Genomic DNA, 27,345 nt, shown 5'->3' with positions numbered 1-27,345 from the left:
GAGCTGAGCCGTCTCTCCCGCAATGAATTGCATGTCTGCTCGAGAGTAGCGCCGTGATTTTACCGCCACAGGTGTACAGTCGGAGGTTAAATTGGGGAACAGCGAAAGTGGCTGGATTTCCATTTTCGCTAGGGCACACACAGCAAGCGTGTCAGGCCCACCAAACTCCATTTCCAGTCGTCCATGTCGCTTAAGAAAATCGTGTCCCAACAGAATATCAGCACATAAAGCAGGTAAGACCATGAGGTGTACATCTGGGAAAACCCGTCCCTTTATCACGAGTTTCAATCGACATTCCCCCTTCGTGCTGAGCCGAAGTCCCTGGGAAGCCATGAAGATCCGTCTCGTAGCCCCCCAAGACCTGCCAACCATGCCTGTGCACTAGTCGCTGATCAATAAAACTATCCGTAGAACCTGTATCCACAAAGGCATGCACACAATGGCCCTCGACCATGAGGGGAATAATGGCTTGAACCAGGCCGGACGAGCCTGCTGGGAGTGGGACCGAACCACCCGTGTGAGTCGGTCGCGCCTCGCGGGTGGATCCTATGCCAGCTGCAGTTTTCCGGGCGTCAGAGGGTGTCCGTGGAGTTTCGTATAAGTTGTCAGGGAGCGTTCCCATGCAATCAGCAGTTCTGCGGTCGTTTCCGGAGTATTCGTTGTTCATGGGGCATTCGTTGAAGCTGTCAGAGAGCTTTCCCATGCATTCCGCAGTTTCGCGGTCTTTGGCGGAGTTAGAGCCGTCAGAGAGCTCCCCCATGCGGTCCGTTGTCTTGCCATTCAAAATCGCTGTTTGACGAGTATGGGCCTCCGTAGTTTGTACCAAACATGTGTCGCCGCCAGAGGACGCTGTACGCTCTTGAGAGACGTGACGGTTACCTACCGCTGGGATTTGGCGTAGCCCCAAAGTCCCTCGCATTGCCCGGAGTCTAGTCAAGGACGCACGTTCCGTATCCGATTGAGGATGAGACAGTTGTGGCTGTTCGGTGTCTCTTGCCAAGGTCGGTTGGGCGACCAGGGGCCCGCGAGGAGGGGCACTGCCCATCAAAGCCGGGTAAGGCGCCGTGTTCCGTGCTCGGCCCATAGGCTCTGCAATAAGCTCATTCAAGGTCGCGCGCGGCCACGAACCGCGTGCGATTTTCCGGCACACTTTTGCATAGTGCCCCTTTTGCGAGCACATATGGCATATTGCGTCCCGAGCCAGACACACTAACCGGGGATGTCGTTGACCCCCACAGAAGTAGCATGTGGCTCCGCGTAAGGCCTTGGGTCTGGCCGTAGCGGCAGCCGTCAGGATCCCTGGATCCTCCGCCAGGGCAACCTGGAGTTCCGCGAGCGGGTCCGCTCCCGGTTCTTCGGCGGTAGCACTCTCCGGCCGTGCGTGTAGCGAGGTCCCCGCCAAGAGGCGCGTGCGATCATAGTCGTTCGACTGCAGCCGCGCTTCGGTATATACTTTTCCTTGTTCTAGAGCCGCCGTGAAGGTCAGGTCGGTCTTCTCCAAGAGCTTGAGCCTGAGGTCCTGAGAGGAGACTCCAGAGACGAAAGCGTCTAGGAGAAGGTCATCTTGAACCTGCTCGTGAGTCCGTGGCTCCTGGGTGCCGTCTAGCAGGAGTTGCCGGAGCTCCTGGGCATAGTGATCCATTGAATCGTTTGGTTGCTGGCGTCGTGATGACAGCAAATGCCGAGCATACACCACGCTCCTTTTCTTTATGTACAATCGCTTGAGCTCCGCAACAGCGAGGTCGTACGTCGCACATCGTGCAATACTGTTGTACACCTTGTAGTCGACTTTGGACTGGAGCGCTGCTAGCTTCGCGGCAGCTGTCGGCACGGCGTCCTGGTCAGCGAACTGGTTCTCCAAAGTTTTCAACCAGTGAGTCAGTTGCAAACCAGCATCCGGGGCTTGTGGGTCGGCGCAGAATTGCGATACCACCAGCATCTTGTTTCCCGCCATGTCCGTAGATTTTAATGGAATTAAGTGTTGTGGAAATCATTCAAGTCCACAACTTTAGTCCATCTGTTGGTTTAATTCCATTAAGACCTTTGACATCATTCTGCAAATACAGGAATGCAATAGAAATAAGGTTTGGCATCACATAGGTCAATCCATAATATAGTTCAATGAAAGCAAGCGTAATATTCTATGCGGTACGTACCGTTAGCGAGTCTACTAGTCATTGTAACATGTCACAGGAGAAGTCGCCTAGAGCAGCGGCCGCATCGGGTCTTATAGCCGCGCCCCCCTAGCGGTGTCAGCGAGCAGCGAGCATCACCTGGGTTCAGCGTTAATACGATTTCACTACAAACTGGTACTCAATTTGCCGACCTCGGAAGGATGACAGGCTGAGTCAACCCCCCTGGTGTTAATTTTTATATATATATATATAAAATTATAGTAGATTTACGTAGATTTATGATATATATATATTTTTTTTTTTTTGTTGCGGATCGCCCATTCCCGTTACAAAGGGGGGATTAAACCTCTTTTTTCCCCCCGGGTCTTCGGGTCCGCGAGACCGAATCACCACTTCCGGGCAAACGTGAAAAAGGGTTTCGGGACAAATTCGCACGTACCTTTGGTACCCACGCTGCCACTAAAGTGGGGATCGAGCCTCGCACGAGCCACGCTTAATCGAGTACGCCCGAGCGGAATGCGTATCACGTGACTCGTGCTGTTACTTTTATTGGAACACGATTCGAGCGGTTTTATTCGTACCATGCGAAGCCAATGGATGGAAGGGACAGGAACGGTCAAATCAGAGGAAGAACACAATTTATAATTATTTACAATGATCCAGAATGAAGGAAAGGGGGGGACACAGAGCAGAGCTTAACCAGTTTAACTTATTCCCAGACAAATGGGCCCACTCACACACACGGGGCGATGGAGGAAGAGAAGTTCGCGCACCAAGCGCACTTCGCCGTCAGTCGCCCCGGGGCAGCTCGCCCGGCGTGACTCTCCGATGTTCACGGCACGTATCCAGGCGAAGGCAGGCAGGAGGAAATCCTCGCGGCGCATATGCAGGCAAAGGCAGGCAGGAGGGAATCGCGCGTCTGTGGCCCGGCGCGGGTCGTCCTTTCGAGCGTGCGATTAATACAGCGCAGAGCACGGGGAACGGGGGAAAGTTCGTGTACAATAGGCAATTCAATTCCTCGTTCTGCAGCTCCACTCGCGTTCTCGTCTGCCTTCTGCGTTCTGACTCACGCGCGTCCTGCTGCTGTTCTCGTGCGGTCTCGTGCGTTCTGCTCAATGGGCTCGGGGCAGGACCTTATATGGCACCTCCCCGATCTTACGCGAATGTTCCAAGCCCCGCCTCCTGCTGCAGTGGTAAGCCACTCCCCTCGAGCCCTGATTGGCGGCTCGTTGCTTACCGGGCACTCCCCCTGCAGCTCGTCCCTTCGGCCTCGGCAGACTTGCCCAGGCCTGCCGCGTGGCATCCCAGCGCCAAACCAAAAGCACCAAAGAACACCTAAGCTCACTGGCCTACTCAACGCAAAACTAAACACAGGAAAGGACTACGCTTACATTTACTAAAAAAATAACTGAACTATCGCAAGGCTTCATGTTGTGGTGCAACTAACTAAGAGGGGGAATTAACCTTTATTCCAAATCGCAACAATATATACTTGTGTGTTACAGATGCAGATCTGGCAATCAGTGGGCTACAAAACATAAACTGTTCAGCCTGGTGGAGGTATGCGCTCTACCGGGTACTATTCTAATTTAAAATACTAGGGCATGCCCGTACTATATATAAGCTAGGACGTGCCCGTACGTGGGTGCCCGTTCCTTGCAAAAAAAAAAAAACTGCAAAAAAAAAAAAAACTGCAAAAAAAAAACAATGGTTTGGTCCATTCGCAACGACCACAGAACCCCCCCCCCTCTATTTACATGAATGGTTTGGTCCATTCGCAAAGCCAAAGCGAACGACCACAGAACCCCCCCCCTCTATTTACATGAATGGTTTGGTCCATTCGCAAAGCCAAAGCGAACGACCACAGAACCCCCCCCCCCCCCTCTATTTACATGAATGGTTTGGTCCATTCGCAACGGCAAAGCGAACGGCGAACGGCTAAATCGCCATAGCTCGGTAAGTACTTGTCCGATTAATTTCAAACCTTGAAAAGGCACATCCTCGGGTCCCCAGCAATATACCTGGCAAGTTTCAAGTATATCGGACCGGTAGTTGTCGAGAAACAGCGGTCACAGACAAACGTACAGACGTACAGACGTACAGAGATTACTGGAATTATAGATAGATATATATATTTGTTTGAATTAGGAGAGGAATTAGGGGGATGAATTTGAATATAATCTGGAGGATTCAGACCACATGGAACACAAATGCAACAGCATAGACAAAGGAATGTAGATTACAACAACAAACATAACAGATGGCTGCAAGATTTAAGGGACAGTTTCATAGTGATGGAGTACAATGGAGATCAGTGACACAGGGATGGAAAACAAGGATTGAGAACTGTCTGACATAGGGCCAATACTGGGAAAATTTAAGATGTTACTAACAGCAAGTAAAACATACAACAACATTTAAAATTCTAAAACCGAAAGGTAACACCAGAAGGACTAAAAGTAAACCAGTCAGTCGGCATGCTTTAATTTAACGAGCCAGGAAGGATTTGTCTGAATGCAAAGAATTAGCAATGGAAGACGATTGACCATTTTCTTGCATATATTGTTGTAATGATGTGCAGTTAATGCAAATGCATAGAAGAAGGCATGATTACATGAAATTGATGACATTTTCCTTATCACCAGGTTGACAAGAATAAAGACCGGTTAGTGAGTTTTGAGGAGTTCTTGCAATCAACTCAAACAAAGGAGTTTGCAGAACCTGATGGCTGGGAAGTGAGTCTCATTTTGTAATCCTGTTTCTTCTTCTTCCTCTTCTTCTTCTTCTTCTTCTTCTTCTTTGTAAAGCTTATTGTCAAGCAAGATTTCATAATCATCTTTTCTTTGTGTCACTAAATATTTCTGTGTGACCATTTGACGATTGTGCTTTGCTATTTCTGATATACTAATTGCTTTGTAGCACTTTTCTTATTTTAGGACTGACCTTGTTCGTCGACAAAAATGACCTGCCCGCTTCCTTGGTCCTGAGCTGTACAATTTTACAAACGATTACACCCTGTGTCGAACAGTGCATCACACTTCTGAGAGACATGCTGCCACACCATCCCTCTCTGTAAATCTGTGGAAAAGGGTAGTTTTTCATCTACCTGGAACATGTCTTTCAACCCAGAAACATCCCATGCTCTAATTCTGTCCCGCTACAATTATTGACTTTTGAACCTCCATTCTACTTCGCTGGCCAATCTCTGGAAGAAGTGCAATCTCTGGAACTCCATGGCCTCGTCAATTGTAGTGGATCTCATTGAAAAACTGTCTTCTAAGGTGGGCCAACACCTCAGAATTCCCTGTAGATATAACTTACTTCTGATTCACTCATGAGATCATTGATGTGTATGAGGATTAAATCTGCAGTATGGCTGATGAAGCTGCTTCCTATGTTGCTCTACTGGAGGTGAAAGACTTTCCACGATAACTAGGCGTGTGTCTCCCATCGCTTTGCTGACAGGTTTATCAAAAGACAGCATGTTGCACTTCACAAACGTAAGATTGCCAAAACGTCAAAAGAAACGATCACTTTATTATTCCCTGCTTTTTTGACGAAATACACCGGCCAGGGACACAAGGTGCTTTCTGCTGTCTTCCTCTTCGGAAAGTTGTAAACAAAACGAACATCATCGTGGGCATTGTTTTTCCAAGTAAAGTAAAGTGTGTTTGTTTGTGTGTGTGTGTATGTGTGTCTGTGTCCGTGGCCCCAACCCATAACTTTGTTTGTACCATTTCAGCCATTGCCATCAAATTTTCAGCAAAGCATTATTATGAGAAAAACATTTTTCATGTTGAAGTCTCCAGTCATAGACTATATAGTCCTCATCGAGGCCAGGCCTTAAATAAAAGAACCTCATAAAGGGAAATAAAAGAGAGAGAATGTAAAGGCGAGGAGTGAAAATTAGTTAGAAAATTGTACGATGAAAAGTGTACGATGTTCGTTTGCAAGAAAGAGAGATTGAAGCTAGGCCGGTAGCTGTAGTTTGAGTGAGACAGAAAGTAAGACATGCATTCCTGACACGGAGTGTAAAATGGTTCCCGGCACGACTTTAACGCTCCTAAGTCTGAACGGTAGTACCACCCTACGTGGTTGCTGTCAACAACCTACTACCTTAAAAAAAAAAAAAGAAAAAAAAAAAAAAGAAATATATATATATATATATATATATATATATATATATATATATATATATATATATATAACTGTGAGAAATAGTAGAAACTCCACAGTATGAGCAGGGCGTCTCATTTGCATTAAATAAATAAACGGGAGATTAAATCAGACGCGGACGTAGCTTCAGGACGGTCGATCTTTGATTCTCGACAAGCTTTCGACCAACAACGGTCTTCTTCTTAGTCCACAGAAACAACAGGCATGTATATCAGACAAGTATGTATCGTGATATGTGTGTAAGATGTGTGATATGTGTAGAAGATGCATACAAAAGGAAGAGCCACGCTAAAGCTCACTTTTATTAAGTGAGCATAAGCTTACCTTATCTGGTGGATTGTAAAATTGCTTAAGGACAATTTAAGTTGTCAGTATAATTTAAGTAATTTAAGTTGTATAATAATGTTAATTTAATAACAACATTACTATACAACTCCTAATTCACTTCCGCTGAACTTGGGGACGGTGAGTGAGCTTTAGCGTGGCCCTTGCTTTTGTATTCATCTTCTACACATATCACACATCTTACACACATATCACTATACATACTTGTCTGATATACATGCCTGCTGTTTCTGTAGACTAAGAAGAAGAACTTTGTTGGTCGAAAGCTTGTCGAGAATTAAAGATTGACCGTCCTAAAGCTACGTCCGTGTCTGATTTAATCTCCCGATTATATATATATATATATATATATATATATATATATATATATATATATATATATATATATATATATATTTGTTGCGGATCTCGAGCCTGTCGACATACTGAGGGGGATTAAGCCCTGCTCCCCCTCGAGCTTCGAGTCCAGGAGGCCGCTACCCACTCTACACTCGTGGGGGCGGATTGCTGAGCAATCCCAGCCACCAAACCCGCAGGTAGCGCGTGGAAGGGTTTCCGGTCAATAACCCGAGTACCTTCGATACACACGAGGACGGGGGCTGGACCTCACACGAGTCACGCTGGTCTTTAACGCCGAGCGGTTTGCGTGTCGCGTAACTCGTGCTGTTAATTACTAGGAACCCGATCGAGCGGTTTTATCTCGTGCAATGCGAGGCCAATGGTGAAGAGACGAAAACGGCCAAGTTGGAAACAAGCGCAGGTTTATTAACAAATGTACACTGGTGAGAGAAAAGAGACACAGAAGAGAAACTTAACAGTCCCTACTTACGTTTCCCAGACAAGGGCCCTCTGACTCGCTCGGGGAAGGGGAGGAAGAAGAGGACGCGCCCGAAGCACGACCGCTTAGTGCAGTTTGCCCCGGACGGCTCGCTGGGCTTCCCCCTCGATGACGTTCGCGGCAGGGACGTCGGCCTCAGTCGTGCATGAACGGGAATCCCCGTAGCGTGTCCCGAAGCCAGCGAGGCGAAGCGCACGTGCAGGGAGTCCGGGTAGGGAGATCGTCAGAGTACAGGGCCAATGAGAGAGATCGTCCTGCGAGAGCCTGAATCCCAAGAGAGCGAGGGCAAAAGAGACGAGCGTGGGAGAATGGGTGGGGGGGGGGGGCAGAGAGCGTTTGGGGGTCCAGGCCGGGTCTTATATCCCCCCGGAGCCCCCACTAGAATGTTCCACGGGCCACCACTGGCCGCCGGGGGTCACGTGTCGTGATAGCCCCTCATCAGTCACTCCCCTTAGTTCTCAATAGCCGCCGTTGCTGGCCACTCCCCTTTAGCTCTCATTGGCCGCCGTTATTGGCCACTCCCCTTTAGCTCCTCCCTCGGGCCTCCTAGACTTGCCCTAGGCCCACCACATGGCATTCCAAGCTTCAATGAGGCCTACCCTTACTTTACCTGCCTCAACACATACCAACACTGGGAAGGAGACTATACTTCACATTTAATAAGAAATAACTGGCTAATAGAGGCTAGATGTTGTGGTGCAACTAACTAAAAGGGGGTTTGCCTTTATTTACAAAACCACAACAATATACCGTATTTTCCGGTGTATCAAATGCGGTTTTTTTACCGATGGGAAAACCCTAAAAAAGGGGGTGCGGTTGATACACAGTAACAGAAAAATTTGTGCATTGAAAAACTGTCATATCAACAGGACGTAATCTTTATATTACTTTGGGGTTGCGGGGATACAATGATGAATGATCGTCAATTACGTTACTAAGGTAGGTTCAACACCGATTACTGCTGCCAGTCAAAATACAAGAAAGTTTGAAGTTTGTAATATTTGATTTTTCTATGCGTGTTTGTGAAAATGTGTACTTTCACTAGTCCTCTTTGAATGACAGGTCACATAGTGAATAGAGTGTGCTAAATAAAGACAGGATTAAGTCACAAAACAAAAGCGTCAACATGGTAAACAGGATGTTTTGCATGGGACATTATGACGTACCTATTGTCTAACCAACGCCGCGGTATAAACCTATTGAAGTCGGCTTTGATGCCACCGCATGGGCTGGGCGAATGTATAAAACGGAGAGGTCAACGGGGAGTTTCACCATTCGTTCTATCCTGTTCGAGCTATCAAGACCAAGATTCACCATTCGCTTCTATCCTGACCAAGACCACGAGATGGCACCGCGATCATTCACAGCAGCTTTCAAGCTCCGTGCCTGCAGGTTTGCAGAAGAGTTTAGTAATCGGGCGGCCGGCCGACACTTCGGAATCGACGAGTCCATCATTAGACGCTGGCGGACTAACAAGGAGACGCTGGAGACGATGCCGAAGAAGAAGAAGGCGATGAGGGGCAAAGCAGCCCAGTGGCTGGCCTTGGAGGAGAGACTGCTAATGTGGGTGAGAGAGAAGCGAGCCGAGGGACACGCCATCGCGACACTAGCGTTGCTACTCCAGGCCCGACTCATCGCCAGGGAAACAGGGGTCGATGACTTCATGGCCAGTACGTCTTGGGCGTACAGGTTCATGGGTCGTCATGGCCTTTCTATTCGCCGGCGAACCCACATCGCACAGAGTCTCCCTGATGACATAGCAGAGAAGACTGCTAATTTTCAGAAGTTCGTGATCAAGTCCCGCAAGCAGCACGACTATCCCCTAACCCGCATCGGTAACACAGATCAGACGCAGATTTTCGCAGATTTTCCCTCGAAAATCTGATTTATTTTATTTTTATTTTTTTGAAGTCGAAAATCGGGGGTGCGGTTGATGCACCGGAAAATACGTATATATATATATATATATATATATATATATATATATATATATATATATATATACAGTGGAACCTCGACTTACGAGTGCCCCAACTTACGAGTTTTTCGAGATACGAGCCGTCACTCTGGCAGTTTATTGCTTTGAGATGCGAGCCGAGATCCGAGTTACGAGCTTACGCCACCCGGTCACGTGGTTATCTTGCCGTGCACGTACAGTATCTCTGTCGTAGTATAGCGCTGCATTTTAGTTTTCGCATTTCGGTTATTTTGAGTTTCCGCCGCCAGGTGGGCTCCGGTCACGTGGTTATCTTGACGTGCACGTACAGTATCTCTGTCGTAGTATAGCGCTAATGATATATAGCGCCGCCGATAATGATATGATAATCTATGCAGCACGACGTGGTCCTCACGTCACACAAGGCGCCTTTGCCGGCGCAAAACGGCTCTCTCAGGGTCAAACTCGGTATCGTTTTGAGCGCACGGTTCAGACCTTCAAGAAAAAGTTTATTTTGTAAAAATCGAGCAACGCGTTCAAAAGATATGACCGGTTTTGTTCGCCGGCACGTCGGCGCTCGAATCGAATCGAGTTAAAACGAACACTGCCGTTGTCGGGTCCGTCTGAGACAACCACCGGGCCTAGAACGCTGGGACCGGTCTCGTTGGATAGGCCTGGATCAGATCTCGAAACGCTGGAAGCTGCACCTCTCTGTGATAATCTTGTGGACCATGACAAGAGATCGTGCGACACGTGGTTATCTTGCCGTGCAAGTACAGTATCTCTGCCGTCAACTTGTTCAGAGTGCCGGCGATAGCTCGCCTTCTCTTTGTGAAAAACACGGTACTGAGAAGAAGAAGAGGATGATGTGCTTGGATATAAAACACGCAATCGTCGAAAAACATGAGCGAGGTGCCGAGGAGGACGTATATAACAGCAGAGGAGAAGAGCATGCCAGGCCACAACTTGTTCAGAGTGCCGGCGATAGCTCGCCTTCTCTTTGTGGAAAACACGGTACAGAGAAGAAGAAGAGGATGATGTGCTTGGATATAAAACACGCAATCGTCGAAAAACATGAGCGAGGTGCCGAGGAGGACGTATATAACAGCAGAGGAGAAGAGCATGCCAGGCCACAACTTGTTCAGAGTGCCGGCGATAGCTCGCCTTCTCTTTGTGGAAAACACGGTGAGATCCTTAACATCCAACAACTAATGGGACGCAAACGGGGCGCCCAGTTTAGCGGTACACACATTGATGAATCACCCTGCCTGTGATTCACCCATGACAGGTTATAGCTAGGTCGGGATTCAAACCCAGGCTGGACAGTTTAGACTTTAGAGTCAAGTGTGCGTACCTCCAGTCCAGGCCATCCTGCTAGCTTGTATGCTGCATACAGGTGAAATATAAAGCGCGAGATATTTTTATATATACTGTATATTTAAAAAAAAATTGGTGTGGTTTTTGGCGGGCTGGAACGGATTAATAGCATTTCAATGCATTTCAATGGGGAAATTTGATTTGAGATACGAGCAATTTGAGTTACGAGCTCGGTCACAGAACGAATTAAACTCGTAAGTCAAGGTTCCACTGTATATATATGTATATATATATATATATATATATATATATATATATATATATATATATATATATATATAGTATATATATATATATATATATATATATATATATATATATATATATATATATATATATATATATATATATATATATATAGTATATATATATATATATATATATATATATATATATATATATATAGTATATATATATATATATATATATATATATATATATATATATATATATATATATATATATATATATAGTAGTATATATATATATATATATATATATATAGTATATATATATATATATATATAGTATATATATATATATATATATATATATATATATATAGTGTATATATATATATATATATATATAGTATATATATATATATATATATATATATATATATATAGTATATATATATATATATATATATATATATATATATATATATATATATATATGTGTATATATATATATATATATATGTGTATATATATATATATATATATATGTATATATAGTATATATATATATATATATATATAGTATATATATATATATAGTATGTATGTATATATATATATATCATGTATATATATATATATATATCGTATATATATATATATATAGTATATATGTATATATATATATATATATATATATATATATATATATATAGATATATATATATTGTCGCGCAACCGCGATTAACACCACAGTTGCGGAGGCCGATTGCGAGGCTTTAACTCCCGAGGCGAAAACTCAATAGCGGATTCCAAATCAAACACTTAAAGTTAAACGCACGGAATGGCAGGACACAGCAAGAGCCCTGCAGCCTTATCTATTAAAATCCAACAGGAAACTGCGTTCAGATATATTCAGAAAATAATATAAGGATTTATTAACGGTTCCGAGAACAAAGAAATGTGATTCTCTAAACCCCCTATATGGAGTACTCCCACTCGACAGAGTTATTAAACAAACCACAGGGCAGACGACGAAATGAACAAAGAGGGTGTGTCTGTGGTGCATTCTTAACTTTGCTCGCTCGGGAGTGTGGCGTGGAGATCGTGCAGTCCTCGGATGGCTAGGCCCTGACATGTGGGCGGGAGTGGTCTCCCCGACGCGACTCGCTCGCCGGCCCCAGTCCTCTCGCCCCGCAATTCTCAAACGCTCGCCCCGTCCGAAGGACCACGGTTTCTGGGGCTGTCGTCTCTGCCTGGCGCTTTGGAGATCGTGAGTGGTTGGCGATGGTACGCAAGAGGCCACGAATCCGGCCACCAACGGGGCGAACCTCGGCACAACAGCCGCCTACGCAATCCAATCGCAGGGAATATGGAGGGAACAAAGGCAGGAAAGAACGAGAGGGGAAAAATGTCCAGTGCACTCTATCACGACTGAATCCTCTCAGCTCCCCCAAATGGCGTCTGCTCTGCCTCGTGTCCAACTCCGAAGTCTCCTTCTTCTCCTTCGTGTCGTCACTTCCCTCCCGCCCCGTCCCGCCCTCTCGTGACGTCCATTCGTCCGCCCTTCCCCATGACGTCAAAAGATCCACCTCCTTCTCATCGTGTCTCAGCAGGGTGCGTTTTGGTGGGTGTTGTTTCATTGATGTGAAAGGGAAGGGAATTAATTAATGTAGGTGCGCTAGGGGCATGAATTCCTACTGTCTAGGTGCGGTGCCAAAAGGGACATTGGATTGACCACAGGGGTGGGAAAACACACAAAGTTACCCTTATCGCCCTAACTACTTAGCACTTCCTGTCCCCGTACAGGAAATATATACGCAATTATCCCGGCATACGCCAACACATACTAACTTAAAGGTACATAGTGGGTTCTAGCTATCGCGACATCCCAGAGCATTTTACTTACTCAGATCTACTCTGCTCTACATATTGCTCTACCAAATTCATAACAATATATATATATCTTCTATCTTTTATATATATATAAAAGAAAGTTTTTGTTTTTTGTTTGTCTGCGCAAGCTAATCTCCTGAACGGTGAAAGATAGGAGGAAACCTCCAATACAAAAAATGTCGGGACGGGCCCCGGGAAGGTTATAGGCTAGGTGGCGAAGCCGGTCGAGGCTGCATCGCCCGGGCTGGGCCCATTTCGCAATTAAAAGCTGAGCTGAATTATAGTGGTAAATCTTCTACGGCCACGAGTAAAAGCTGAATTATAGTAGTAAATTCATTCAAAAAGAACCTGGGCAACATTCAGCACTTTCAGAGATATAGAGGTGCAAAGTTTTTCGGTTTTTCCAAAGATGGCGGCCGAACCACGTGACATATGACGTCATCATTATTTATTCTTTTTTTCTCCACCAATTTATGCCTACATGACGCTCAATAAATTTCATCTTAATAGGATGAAGTTTTGTACTTGTCGAATTATGACGTCATAATGGAGGCACCAATGACATCATCTTTAACATATTTTATTCCCCGTGGAGAGTTCTTTACAATGAGCCATGTCTCAATTTTTTCTATTCAGCGCTTTCGGAGATATAGAGGTGCAAGTTTTTTCGGTTTTCAAAGATGGCGGCCAAACCACGTGACCTATGACGTCATAATTATCATTAAAAGAAATCTGCAGGTGGAGTTGCACTTATGGTGAAAATTTCCTGTCAATCCGACCAACGGTTGCAGAGAAAATCATATTTATTCTGTGTGGACAAACAAACAAACAGACAGACAAACGGACTCAAATGCAATACCCTCTCCTCAGGCGAGGGTAATAAAAGCAAACAACTGCAAGATTAGATCAACAGTTAAAAAAAAATTGTACTTTTTAATGTTTTGTATTTTCTTAAATATGTTCTGAATGTCGACTTGTAATTTCAGAATTCAACACCCTGAGAATCAAATTTGTGTGTTTATTTTGCCAGGCCTTCTTGTAGTCCACTAATTGCACAATCGTTCTCGTAGCATATCCAGGAAGTTTTGTGTTCTGTTGCACTCCATGCGTATTCCCTTAGACCCTTGATGAGACCGAGATCTATACCGAGGAGGAGCTGCGACGCTTTGAACAGGAGTTGGCTGAAACGGAGGCCAAATTGCATGCAAAGGCCCAAGACTTGCGCGAGCAGCATGATGTTCTCCGTAAGGAGCATAGCGAGCTTGAGGACCGCAAACAAGAATACCAACAGGTTTGTTTGTCTGTGAGCAGGATATCTCAAGAAGTTGTGAACTGATTCGGACGAAATTTGGTGGACAAGTTGGGTGTGTGACACGGACGAATTGATTAGATTTTGGTGAAGATCCTGATTAGGATCCTATATATTTTTAAACGCCCGAACCACGTGACCTGTGACGTCATAATTACCATTAAAATATTCTACAGACCGAGTCCCTCCTACGGTGAAAATTTGATCTCAATCGGTCCAATTATTGCAGAGAAAATCTTTTTTAAAGGAAATTAAAACTTAAAATGGCACTGAGTTAAGGATCATCAGAATTATCAGAATTCCCAAAGTTCAAAGTGCCATAACTTTGTCAAAAATGATCGAAACGTCGTGAAGTTCGAACTTGACCTGTAAGTTATCATGAGGAAACCATGTGCCAAGTTTGAAATCTTTAGCGTTAAGCGTTTAGAAAAAAAGGCCGGAAAACTGTTCTTTGCGTGATGGACTGACGGACTGACTGACAGACTGACGGAGGGACGGAGTGCAAACCTATAGTCCCCTCCGGTGTACACTGGTAGGGGACTAATAACCATTGTTTATTTCTCAAAGAGGTGGCAATTTTTCACCGGCACCCTTGACAAACTCCAAATTCCTGTCTAAACTGTAGGTAGCAATTGGTCTGGTCTTCTTGGATACACCATAACACCAGAGTACGCTGCTTGTTAATTTAAAGCATGGTTGCTGCTTGAGCACAAACCTCTGCACTTTCAACGGTGTACTTCTTTCATATGAAGAGCCATCTTTGACTGTGAAGGGAAGCAACATTGTAATTCAATTATGTTGACTGTGGCCTGTCAATTAACATGTGACTCTCTATAGGCCGTACAACTGATGGAGCAGAAGAGCCAACAAATCAATCAGGAAAAGCATGACTTGGGCCAGCACGATCAGCCTCAGAACCCAGCCATGAAGCAACCTGAGACGCATGAAAAACCACCAGTTGTGGTCAACAATCATCAAGGTAAGTTATATTTGGCTCGCATGGGTGTATGCGGGAACCAATCTGTATACTGTATATAAAACAGAGTTTGCTTGCTTTCTTACTTGCTTGCTTCCTTGATGCTTCTACTCAACAAGAGGTGAGTGACTATTAAGTATAGTACTGTACTTACTAGAATGTGAGTAGGTCTAAGTGGGATGGATGGGTGACCACTCCTGCTTCTGATGACCATCAGAAGCATATGGCTGCCGAAGCAGTTTCTTGAATATTGGGCACAATCCTGGATGGGTCGCCGCTCCGACGCAGGATACTCGAATGGCTCATTCATCCCAGTAAGCTGGTACTCATTTTGCCGACCTCGGAAGGATGACAGGCTGAGTTCAACCCACCTGGTGTTAATTCAACAACCTTATCAGGGGCTTGAACTCGGGACCCGAGACTCCCAAGCCAGCACCCTAACCATTAAGCCAACACCAGGCAAGGTCTACTAACTACATACTATTATAACGTTAGTAGGTCTATTAATATTAGAATGTCAGTAATCAATATGTCTATTACTTATGTGCTATTAAAATGCGAGTACGTTTATAAAGTATGTACTATTACAACTTGAGTACGTCTGAGTACATACTATTTGAATGTGAGTATATCTATTAAGTATGAACTACAACATGCATACGTCTATCAAGTACATACTAAAAGGTAAAAGGTGAGTACAATGCCAGTAGGCCTAAGTATGTATTCCAACGTATTTCTATTAAGTGTGTCTTATAATGTAGTAATTACTACTGAAATTGAAGCTGAAATTGCTACTGTATCAATTCAGTCAGTTATTTAGCTTCAGCTAACATTGTACTTCAATTCAAATTCGCCATCTATACCCACCAGTAGGAGGTATAGAATGCAAATTCAACTCGGCTCGATGGATGGAATAACTAGTGGAATTGCCGATGAAGACTGGTGTCGATCTACGTAGGCGGGCAGGTAGAACAATAGACAAAATCAATCGGCTGTTTATGAGGTATGCTAACAGTCGTGCAAATAAAAGGTGACGTTTCGGGCGTAAACCCTTCCTCGACGCAAAATCGGTTTAGCATTGGCCAATTCGACCGTTTTGCACGATGAAGGGCAGCATATCTCATTCCTGATGCCGATGATGAATTCCGATGAAGAGTAAATGCCCGAAATGTCAACTTCTCCATGCTCCCCATGGTGGTAGCATACCATCATCATTCAACTCAACAGTTTATTTGAAAATAAAACCTTGGAAGTTTGACGTTTCAACCAGTGTGTCCTGTAACCACGACCAGTGTGTCCTGTAACCGCGACCAGTGTGTCCTGTAACCGCGACCAGTGTGTCCTGTAACCGCGACCAGTGTGTCCTGTAACCGCGACCAGTGTGTCCTGTAACCGCGACCAGTGTGTCCTGTAACCGCGACCAGTGTGTCCTGTAACCGCGACCAGTGTGTCCTGTAACCGCGACCAGTGTGTCCTGTAACCGCGACCAGTGTGTCCTGTAACCGCGACCAGTGTGTCCTGTAACCGCGACCAGTGTGTCCTGTAACCGCGACCAGTATCTGGAAATGTTAAAATTGTAATGCAAGTTTTTTTGAATTATTATGTTGTTGCATGAATGCTTCTGAAATATATTTTTAATGAGAATTGGTGGAAGAATTTTAGTGAAAGTTTATTTTTCGACTTCATATGTTTTGCTTTCAGCTTTTCCAGAGATGCATCCAAATGCAGCTGAATCAGTCGATGGAAAGGCTGCCCAACCGATTCACCTAGAAGGCCAAGGGCAGGGTGATGGCAAGGTTCCTTTGCAGCATGTTGCTGCTGAACCTGTACATGCGTAAAGGACTCCATTTTCAACTTGCCTCTGGCCCTCTCCCCCACCTCTCCTTTCCCACCTACTGCATAAACGTTCCAATATTTTAATATCGTGTCAACACATATCTTTGCCATTGCATGCCATGAACAACCGACAGGCATCCAGCTGATTCCTCGCTCGGTTGACCAATGCTATATCACTGATCCAGCCAGCCGTTAACCAATATTTTCTCCATGCGTTGGCAGATTTTTTTGAGGAAATTATGTGAGTATTACAGAATTTGTTGCATTTCTCTCATTTGTATTTGCAGCGGCCCCGTCACTCGTCCACAACTTGCACACGTATGCTTGATTCCATTACTCCAGCTTTAGCGGCACAATATTTGTGGAAATGTGATCATGTCAAGGGAAAGATATGGGGTTAAAAGGGAGTTGAAGAAGGGAGTGTTGTGTGCATGAGGGTACCATAACAGATGTAGATTTTTTTTTTTAAACCTACAAACATTTCTTCTTCATAGATGACAGCTAGGATTGTTCATGCACCTGCTTTTTGAGATTGCGTTGTCTTGATGGCACATATATATATGCTGAAAATTTCCTGCACCTACGTTTGCAACTGATATCAATTGAAAACAGCCATTTTTCTTGTTCTGTGCTTCAATTAAAAAAAAAAACCTTATCCTTTTTCAGAGGATTTTTTTCTTCTTTAAACCGTGTGTGTGTGTGTGTGTGTGTGTGTGTGTGTGTGTGTGTGTGTGTGTGTGTGTGTGTGTGTGTGTGTGTGTGTGTGTGTGTGTGTGTGTGTGTGTGTGTATGTGTGTGTGTGTGTGTGTGTGTGTGTTAGTGTTAGTGTTATAGGAAATAAAAGTTAATTTGGAAATATGACATTTGTGTTCTACAAGTGTTAAAAATCTGTTGTTTATGTGTTCAATATGATTGAATTAGTTTGTGCATATGATACACCTTGCTGTTTGTGTGTATCATCTTGAGTGCCGCTGACGTCGTCTGTCCCTTTCTCCCACCCTGAAAGCAGGTTAATGCAGGAATGTAGAAATTGTTTTGGGTGCTGCAATATAATAGGCAAAATATTTTCAAAAGGCAATTTTATTTTCGTGTCCATGAGTACAAACAGACAGAACAGCCAGATTAATGTGTTCCCCAGAGAACAGCATACTCAATAATGCAACACTGTTTTTGCGGAGTACTATGTTGACAGTTTATAGTTACACCAGGAATCAAAGCCAGACTTTTCACCTGCATTTAGGACTCTTTTTTTTTTTTGTGTTGCTGATGAAGCAATTAAAAGTATTTAAAAGTCCAGTTTGATGTTTTAAACGTTGTCTTGCACAGTGCCTCCGATGGTTGTTTAATGCTTGAGAGCTTTCTCCGTGAGATCTTTATCGTTATGTATGGTATTGTGATTGTGTATCCACCCAACCATACCTTGTTGGTCATCTCTAATCACAAGTATAGTGATAGTGCAATGATAGTGCTGTGTATGACATTTGCAGAGGTATTTCCCCAGTTTTATTTTGGTTGTCTTTCCTCAAGTTACCCCTCTCCACTTGAGGAAAGACAACCAAAATGTGGAATAAAACTGGTGAAATACTGGCCTTAAAATGCCTGTATTTCACCAGTTTTATTCCACATTTTGGTTGTCTTTCCTCAAGTGGAGAGAGGTAAGTTTATCAATATGAATTCTTTAAATTTTTGTTTAATGCTTTTTGTGTTGCTTTAATATAGTTCAGTTAGTGAACAATCATCAAAGGAGTGTGCGATGTCGGTTGAATTATACTACGTCTAAACCGAAATCGGTAATGTGGATTGTAAAAGTCATTGGTATGACTCAGCTAGGGTTTGAATCACTGACCTTCCAGACTCAGAGCGGATACTCACGATTATGCCGTTGAATCTTAAGAATGGTTAGACATTTTTAAATACTAAATAAGGCACCACCAGAAATGGAGGCGACGTTGTGGTAGGCATGCGCATGACGTTTCATGGCACGTGACTTTCAGTTAAGAAGGTTTGTTTCTGGTTTAGTAATCCCGCCTGACCGCAACTCCATCTATTCATTTTTGCACAGCAGGGCAGAGACAATGTGCTCATGTGGCAGAGGACAATTATTTGTCACAGAACTCGCAGCAATAGCCGATATGGGACGCAATCTGTACCTTCTCTTCCAGTCACAAGTAAACGATTGTGTGGTGTGTCATCCTGATGATCCCAAATAGGGGCAAAATCATGGTCGGCGGCTCCACTTTCCTTTATTTGTGACCTTTTAAATCTTGGTCTTTAAAAAGACAAGAGTGCCCCTGCAGAAGCCATCCACAATTGGAGATGAAGTGGTGGTGCGCTTGGCATTTGGTGTCATGCCGCTTATTTAGCATATATTCATCGATGTTGATAATTGAAATATGATTTGTTGCTCTTAAAATTATGGTACAAGTTTAATATGGTACACAGTGTTAAAATTCAGTTGTGCCAAGATTGAATTTCCAAGATGCAAACAAATAAATGTGTGCAGCACAGGCTGACCAGTTTACATTTTGTATCCCACTGATAGGCTGGATTTGCATCCAGACCTTAACCAAAATCGAGTCGGCTTGTTCTTGTCATCTAACCAACTCATTCACCAAATTATGTCATAATCTGCCCACAAATTTTTGAGATATGATGCCATATATAGTTTTTGTCCTTTTTGAAAAATCGCTGAAATTCTCGCAATCGGATCGCCAACAAAATCTAATCAATACATACTTGTCACACACACAACCTTCGTCATATCCACCAAGTTTCGTCCGAATCCGTCCTTAACCTTTTGAGATATCCTGCTCAAGGGAAAATATCTGTATAAAAATTCAAGTATTTTATTTACAAAATTTCTAGTAATACTTTTATTTTCCCTCAACATGTTTTTTTTGTTTGTTTGTTTGTTTTTATATCTGGTACCTTTCCCAATAAGCAGACTTTCTCGATACATTATCATGGAAAAGTTTATGTATTTAGAAAATAAGGTAATTTAAGAAATATAATCTAAAGAAAGGCCTGTTTGGAAATGTGAGTTCTAATATGTGTTTGGAAATTGAGATGGAAGATACAGATCAGATCAAAGGTTCTTAGAATAAGAGTTCCAGAGATTGGGAGCACTAGCCGAAACAGCACGGCCGGTGAAACTTTTCTGGATCAGTTTCAAGTATCTGAGAGAGCAGAGATGCAATCCAGCAATAAATCAAGATTTGGTAATCCAAAGGAGGCATAATAATAGTCGTTAAAGAATGCCGTTTTGCAGTCAAGATATGAGATTGAGACTCGCGGAAGAGCTAGAGAAGAATTGAAGGGAACAAAATGGAAAAGGAGAAACCCTAACATCTTGGAAACAACAATCAGATCAAGGGGAGAGGGATAAGGATGCATGGGCTGCACAAATATAGTTGGAGCATAGCAAGAAAAGGGACAAACTAACTGACAACTAAAATCAAAAGGGGTGAGAGAGGTTTTTTTTTTGTTTTTTTTTGTATACAAGATCGAGGCTCGTGAAAGAGCGAACATTAATCACACAGAAAGACAAACAGACACACAAAACAAATAACATCGGGAGCGGTAGACAAGATGGGGAGAGAGGGGGAAGGACACAAACACAACATTTGAGAGCAGGGACCGAGAGACATGGAGACATCGAGAGAACTGTGGGAGCGAGAGGGCTTTGGGGGGGAGGCATGGGAAGGGGGGGGGGGAGGGGTGGGAGAGGTATAAAACATATGGACACTGAGATGGGGGAAAAATCACAATAACCTAGAAAAAGGGAGTGCTTTAGGGGGTGTAGGTGGGGGAGGGGGGGGGGGAGGGTGGAAGGACTTGCACCAGAACAATAGAGGTTAGAGTTTCAGTGCACAATTGATTTCTGAGTTTGACCACTCTGCAGTAAGGGCTCGATTAGTTAACATCCCAATATTGCCAATTATGGCTGCCAGGATAGCCTAGACCTAGAGGTATGCAAATTCACAGTTGGTCTGAGGCCGAGTTTGAATCCTGACCAAGCTATACACTGTTATCCTGGTGTTTCCCAGGCAGGGTGATTCATCAATGTGTCTGCCATCCCTCGGATGGACATTAAACTGGGTGTCTTGTCTGCCGGCATTCATTGGTGGATGTTAAAGATCCCACGGTGTCCTTCGCGAAGAGTAGGTGAGCGATCGTCGGCACCATGAACAAATTACAAATTCCTACATTAACAAGCAGAGGAAGTTACATCAGTGGCACAGCCACGCCCTCAGCCAATGATGTTTCCTGCAGCCTTGTGCTGTGTACGAATGAATAAGAATATCCGATCTCAATGCTTTGTTTTCTGTGTTCACGCTCGATGAGATCATCAGGTTGTAAGTGAGCAATACATCCTTGTATTTAATGATTGCTTTTGGTTCACGTTTTGTTTTCTGTGTTCACGCTCGATGAGATCATCAGGTTGTAAGTGAGCAATACATCCTTGTATTTAATGATTGCTTTTGGTTCACGTTTCCACAAGTATTGTGGAACTGGGATGTTGAAAATTTTCATCACTGATCTTCAGACAGTGGCAGTGGATTGTTCAACATACTGTTATGTTTGTGACGGGGGTAGTCGATGGAATACCTTAGGGCCAGGTAGGATTGTTTTGGTAGTGTGCTCCGACTGTCGTGAAGTAGACGAAACCTGTAACTAAGTAGGGATCCGTTAGACCGGATGTCGTATAAGAGCGTATCTTTGTCCCCATGGTGAGGGGTCGAGTTATGTTAATTAAGTTGGGGTTAAGGGTAAACCCCCTGTATGTAAATTGCCTCTGTGACCTTTTCCTTTGTTTCTTATGACACTGCACTGCACACACACTACCAGCCAAGTGATCGACACCATAATTAATAACACCAAATAAAGTGACAGGATTAATATATTCGGACATTCGAGCACCACCAATGATACCACCGACCGGGTCATGACAAAGGCCGGCAAGTGACAAAGGCCTTGAATTCAGTAACCAGATATGCAAGTCCTCTTCAAATTTCACATCAATTAGATGAAAATGTAGGATTTTAGAAATGTGGCCTATGTTGACCTTTTGGCCGATGTTGACCTTTTGGCCTATGTTGACATTTTGGCCTATGTTGACCTCAAAAATACTTGGTGGTTGAATTCAGTGACCAATTATGCAAGTCCTCTTCAAATTTCAAGTCAATCGGATGAAAATTGAGGATTTTAGAAATTTGGCCTATGTTGACCATTTGGCCTATGCTGACCTCAAAAATACTTGGTGGTTGAATTTAGTGACCAGATATGCAAGTCCTCTTCAAATTTCAAGTCGATCGGATGAAAATTGAGGATTTTAGAAATTTAGCAAAGTTGGTGACCTTTGGCCTATGTTGACCTATTGACCCCAAAAACAATAGGCTTCTTGCTTTTGACCAACTCTACCATTTGGTGAAGTTTCGTGAAGATCGGTTGAAAAATGTGACCTGTAGGCTGGTGACAAACAAACAGACAAACAGACTGAACCACAAACACAACCGACCAATATACTTGAAAAATCTTCGATTTTGCAAGTAACAAGAAGGCGTCATGCGGAGCACTCTCCTGCACTCCATCCTCCCTCCAGCGTCCTTAAACGTATTTTTGACTCGAAGGTCACAAGAAACTCATTTTGCAATAAATGTTCGTTTCCCATTAATCGTACACTTTCTAAAATCCAATCTCACTCACCCCTCTCCTCCAAATCTTCCCCCTTGCCACTCCCCTCCTAATCCTCCCCATATCCCATCCCTTTCAAATCCCTCCCCTTGTCCCTTCCCTCCTAAACTCCCCCCTCGCCCCTCCCCTTCAAATCTCCCCACCCTCATTTCTTCTCAATTTCCCCCATATCACCCCCCCCCCCCCTCCTAAAAGCGTCCTCCCCGCTTCTTCCACCTTCCAACTCTCACCTCCATCTCCCACAACCTTCTGCCTCGCTCTTCCCCCTCCTCAAATAACACCTCATTGTGCCTCACCCAATCACCATCAAACCTTTTGTCCGCCCCATCCTTCCCTTTCTCCGAGCTATACTGAAATCTCTGACACACCTTCAACAGCTCTCCCTACCTCTTCCACCTCTTTCACATCTTACCCTACCCCTCCTCCCCCCTGTTCTGTATCCGATGCTCCCCCTTCCTCTTCATTAACGGTATGGACCTCAAACATCCGGGGCCTTCGTTCAAACTCAACTGATCTCTCCATACAGGTTGCTTCTGTCAAACCAGACGTGATCTGCTTAACAGAAACTTTCCTCCTTCATGATGTCTCTGATTCCTTAGTATCTCTCCCGGGTTACTCCCTCCTCCGGTATGATAGACCTGAGCCTCGTCCTGGAGGTGGGGTTGCTATCTTTATCAAAAACTCTCTTCCTCACTCGCCCTGCACTGCACTCTCTCGACCTCACCCCCAGGAATACCTCTGGCTACGGCTTCCCCTTCGCTCCCACCTCTTGTTCATATGTGTGTTGTACCGTCCACCAAACAGTGATGACTCAATCTACATCTCGCTGTCTGATAATATGGACCAACTTCTGTCTACTCATCCTAACTCTCTCTTCCTCATATGTGGTGATTTCAATTGTCACCATGCCAGTTGGCTGGGTGTGGGTACCTCTCTCACCAGCCATGGCTCCTCAGCAAAGGACTTCTGCGACTCACTGGGACTGACACAATCTGTCAATTTCCCGACCCGGATCTCAGTCAACGGAGCATCTTCTCTTCTGGACTTGGTTATGACTAACTTCCCTGAAAATGTCTGCTGCTCTTCTTCTGCTCCAATCGGCTCATCTGATCATGTGCTTGTTAAAGTGGACATCTCTCTGACCATTCTCAGGGAGCCTCCTCAGCATCGACGAGTCTGGCATTTCACTCAGGCCAACTGGCACGGTCTTCAAGCAGCCATCAATCATCTGGACTGGTCTCCCATCTCTACCACCTCTGACATCAACTCATCCTGGGAATTCTTCCAAAGTAAATTGCTCTCTCTCATGCACAGATTTATCCCATCTTGTCTTCAGTTGTCATACCCTTCCTCCCGTCCATGGTACACGGAATCTTGTGGTGAGGCTGTTGCCCAGAAACAACTTGCCTTCGTCTCCTGGAAAGCAAATCCAACGGAAGGAAATCTCATTTCCTTTCACAAAGCCCGAAACAAGTGTGTGTCCACCCTCAGGAGAGCCAGGAAACAATATCTCTCCGTTCTCAAGACCGAACTCTCTTATCTGTCTCCCTCTTCCAAATCCTGGTGGCGTCTGGTCAAATCTGTTTCTGGTGTTTGTTCCCCCTCCATCCCCTCCCTTACCTCAAACGGCTACACAGCTGACTCCGCACGTGAAAAAGCTGAATGCCTCAACTCTGTGTTTGCCTCTAAATCTTGTGTCCCAAACCCATCCCTCTCTGTACCCACCGTACCCAGTCGTACCCAGCTGCTCCTGGACTCCGTGTCCTTTCCTCCTGACAAGGTGGAAAAGCTTCTGTCAACCCTCGACTGATTCTGCAACTGGACCTGACGGCATCAGCCCACGGGTCCTAAAATCCTGTTCTTCCGCTCTTTCACTCCCTCTCTCTGTTCTCTTCACCCTCTCTTTTGCTCAAGGTCAACTGCCATCTGCTTGGAAATCAGCCAACATCACCGCTTTGCACAAAAAGGTGCAAAAACAGATCCTAGCAACTACAGACCAATCAGCCTTCTCCCAATTATCAGCAAAGTCATGGAATCCATCATTGCTTCGGATATGAAATCTTTCCTCTTCTCCAATGGCTTGATCTCTGATCATCAATTTGGTTTCAGACCTGGTCACTCTACTCTGGACATGCTGCTTCTGCTGTCTCAACAATGGATGGAGGTCCTCAATGCCAAACAGGAAATTAGAGCTGTCTCCCTCGACATATCACGTGCCTTCGATACGGTCTGGCACCCCGCTCTGCTCACCAAACTCTCCTCCTTTGGTATCCATGGAAATCTCCACGCATGGCTGGCGGACTTCCTCTCTCGTCGTAGTCAATGTGTGGCCCTGAATGGGTTTCTCTCATCTCCTCTTCCTGTTCAGGCTGGAGTTCCCCAAGGCAGTGTTCTGGGCCCTGTGCTTTTTCTGGTCTTCATCAATGATCTCTCTGACTCTCTTGAAAATCCTCTCTGTCTCTTTGCTGATGACTCCACTCTCTGCCGCTCCATTCCTCATCCCTCAGATCGGCAGTCTGCAGCCTCCTCACTCTCTGCAGACCTGGACAAAATCACAGACTTGGCAAACAAGTGGAACATGTCTTTCAATCCTGACAAATCTCACACTCTTACGATGTCTCTCCGAAAAGACCGACTGGACAACCCTCCCATCTACTTTCTGAATAATCCTCTCCAAGAAGTTCTGTCACTCAAGCTTTTTGGTCTCACTATCTGCCATGATCTTTCCTGGGAAAACCACATTTCCAAGCTGGCCTCCAAAGCCAGTCGCCGAATGGGCATCCTCCGTCGTGTGAAGTCCTTCCTTGGCACACCTGAGCTCCTCACCACATACAAGGCTTTCATCTGCAGCTCAATGGAATACTGCTCTCCCCTCTGGGCTGGTGCTCCTGCCTCACACCTAGCTCGTCTTCACGCAGTTGAAACCAAAGCGTTCAGAATTATTGGAATCTCCCTCGATGACGCTATCTCCGAGGGCCTTTCACTTACTCACCGCAGGCAGGTTGGTGGTCTTTCCATCTTCTACCGACTCCTCTCCGGCCTTGCTCCCCCAGCTCTCTCTGGGCTCTGTCCCCCAAATATTCCTGCAGGTCGCACAAGATCTGCCTACAACCCTCTTATGGTTAAACTGCCAAAATCAAGACTCTCTGCTCACCTTCACTCCTTCATTCCTCTTTTCTCCCGCCTCTGGAACAAACTCCCTCACTCTTCAATCCCACTCCTCCCTCCAGGTCTTTAAAACGGCTGTTCACCACCATCTCTTATCTTCCCCAATCCAAAACCTTGATCTTTTCTACCCCGCTAATTTCACCCCAAATCCACTTTTTTGAGGTGACTTTTGTCTTCTTTCCTGGAAGTCCTTGGTGTCCTTGCGTTTTATACCTATCCTGCCTCCCCCCAGGCCCTCTTCCTCCCACACATCTCCCGATGTCCCTGCTCTCAAATGTTGTGTTTGTGTGCTTCCTCCCCTTCTCTCCCCATCTTGTCGACCACTCCCATTTTTATATACTTTGCTTGCTTGTTTGTTCGATTTGTTTGTTTGATAAATGTTAGCTCTTTCACGAGGCTCGACTCTGTATACAAAAAAAAAAAAAAAAAGTGGCTGTGAGGCCACGCCTTGAATAACGATTGGTCAGGACGGCCATAGAATGATGTGATGGTGGCCACTGATTGGAGCACGTGCGGACCTCATTGGATGACCTGGGAGACAGGGAACAAAAGAACTGTGTCCCGACATTTCCTCCCTCTTGGTGACCTCGAGTTTGCTGCAGACGATCGCAACTCGTGTTCTTTCTTCTTAGTCCGGGTGATTGAAGGAACAGTTGCGTTTTCCTGCTCTTGCGTTGGGACATCGATAGCGTGCAGTCATGGATTTAGCCTCTTGTGCTGGGATTCTCAGTACGAGTGGTCGCAGTCCGTACGCCCTGGCTGCGTCTGCGAGTGGACGCATTCTCTTTTCCCGGTTCGTTGGTGCTGACTTTGTGACGGCTGGGTGCGCCTGAGAGACATCGGTGCTGTGTGGTGCGGACGACAAGGATGGAGCTTGGTCTGCCCGCTTCGTGCTCAGCGGTTGGCAGTGAACGGACTTCGTGCCAAGATGTGTGTTTTCCTGCGCACTGCGCAGGGACTCGTGGACCCGTTCAAAGACCGACGGCGTTCAGGAGTCGCTCAAAGCTGAGTACACACTGCACATTATTTTCCAGTTATTCTTCCCCTTGTGTTGTATACGAGTCCGTATGGAGGCGCTCCAATTAGAATTCGGTTTTACTGTGCATTATTTTATTACCGTCATTTCTTTAATTAAACCCTTTTATCGTTGCATTTTAATTCCGTGTCGGTTTGATTTGATTATCGTGGTTCGAGGACATCCAGTGGAATCCATGCAGGTAAGAGCTTCGCTGCCCTCATCCCCCGTGCGTATTAACACCGCCATTGTTGGATTGAACGCCTCAGTGTAAAGCTCGATCCTTCCACGCCACACATCCTTCCGAGACCGGTCTTAATCGGTAAGGACACGACAATACTTTGTTGTGCCTTTGTGTGTACAGCTGTTCTGACATGAGTTTTTTACATCCCGAAAGCAGGATTTCTGTTTCTACATTGCAGAACGTACAGCAGTCTAATTGACTCGTTCCTCCCATTTTCA

The 27,345-nt window shown here is 44.9% G+C and overlaps 1 protein-coding gene across 2 annotated transcripts in view; it reads left to right on the top strand.

Annotated features, from left to right (window-relative positions):
- The window catches only part of LOC137412517 (nucleobindin-2), a 104,836-nt gene extending 87,175 nt beyond the window's left edge, over nt 1-17,661 (top strand). For both annotated transcript variants that reach the window (XM_068097840.2, XM_078769813.1), the window contains 4 exons: nt 4,781-4,870; nt 14,006-14,176; nt 15,032-15,173; nt 16,872-17,661. In XM_068097840.2, coding sequence (XP_067953941.1) covers nt 4,781-4,870; nt 14,006-14,176; nt 15,032-15,173; nt 16,872-17,008 — 540 coding nt within the window. In that variant the 3' untranslated portion in view covers nt 17,009-17,661. The remainder of the gene's footprint in view (nt 1-4,780; nt 4,871-14,005; nt 14,177-15,031; nt 15,174-16,871) is intronic.
- Nucleotides 17,662-27,345: the final 9,684 nt, after the last annotated feature.

Source organism: Myxine glutinosa, chromosome 1 (genome assembly GCF_964187855.1).
Source record: "Myxine glutinosa chromosome 1, kmMyxGlut1.1, whole genome shotgun sequence".
Classification (NCBI taxonomy): Eukaryota; Metazoa; Chordata; class Myxini; order Myxiniformes; family Myxinidae; genus Myxine; species Myxine glutinosa.
Note: the sequence above shows the minus strand (reverse complement) of the source record. Positions and strands in the feature narration are given on the sequence as shown.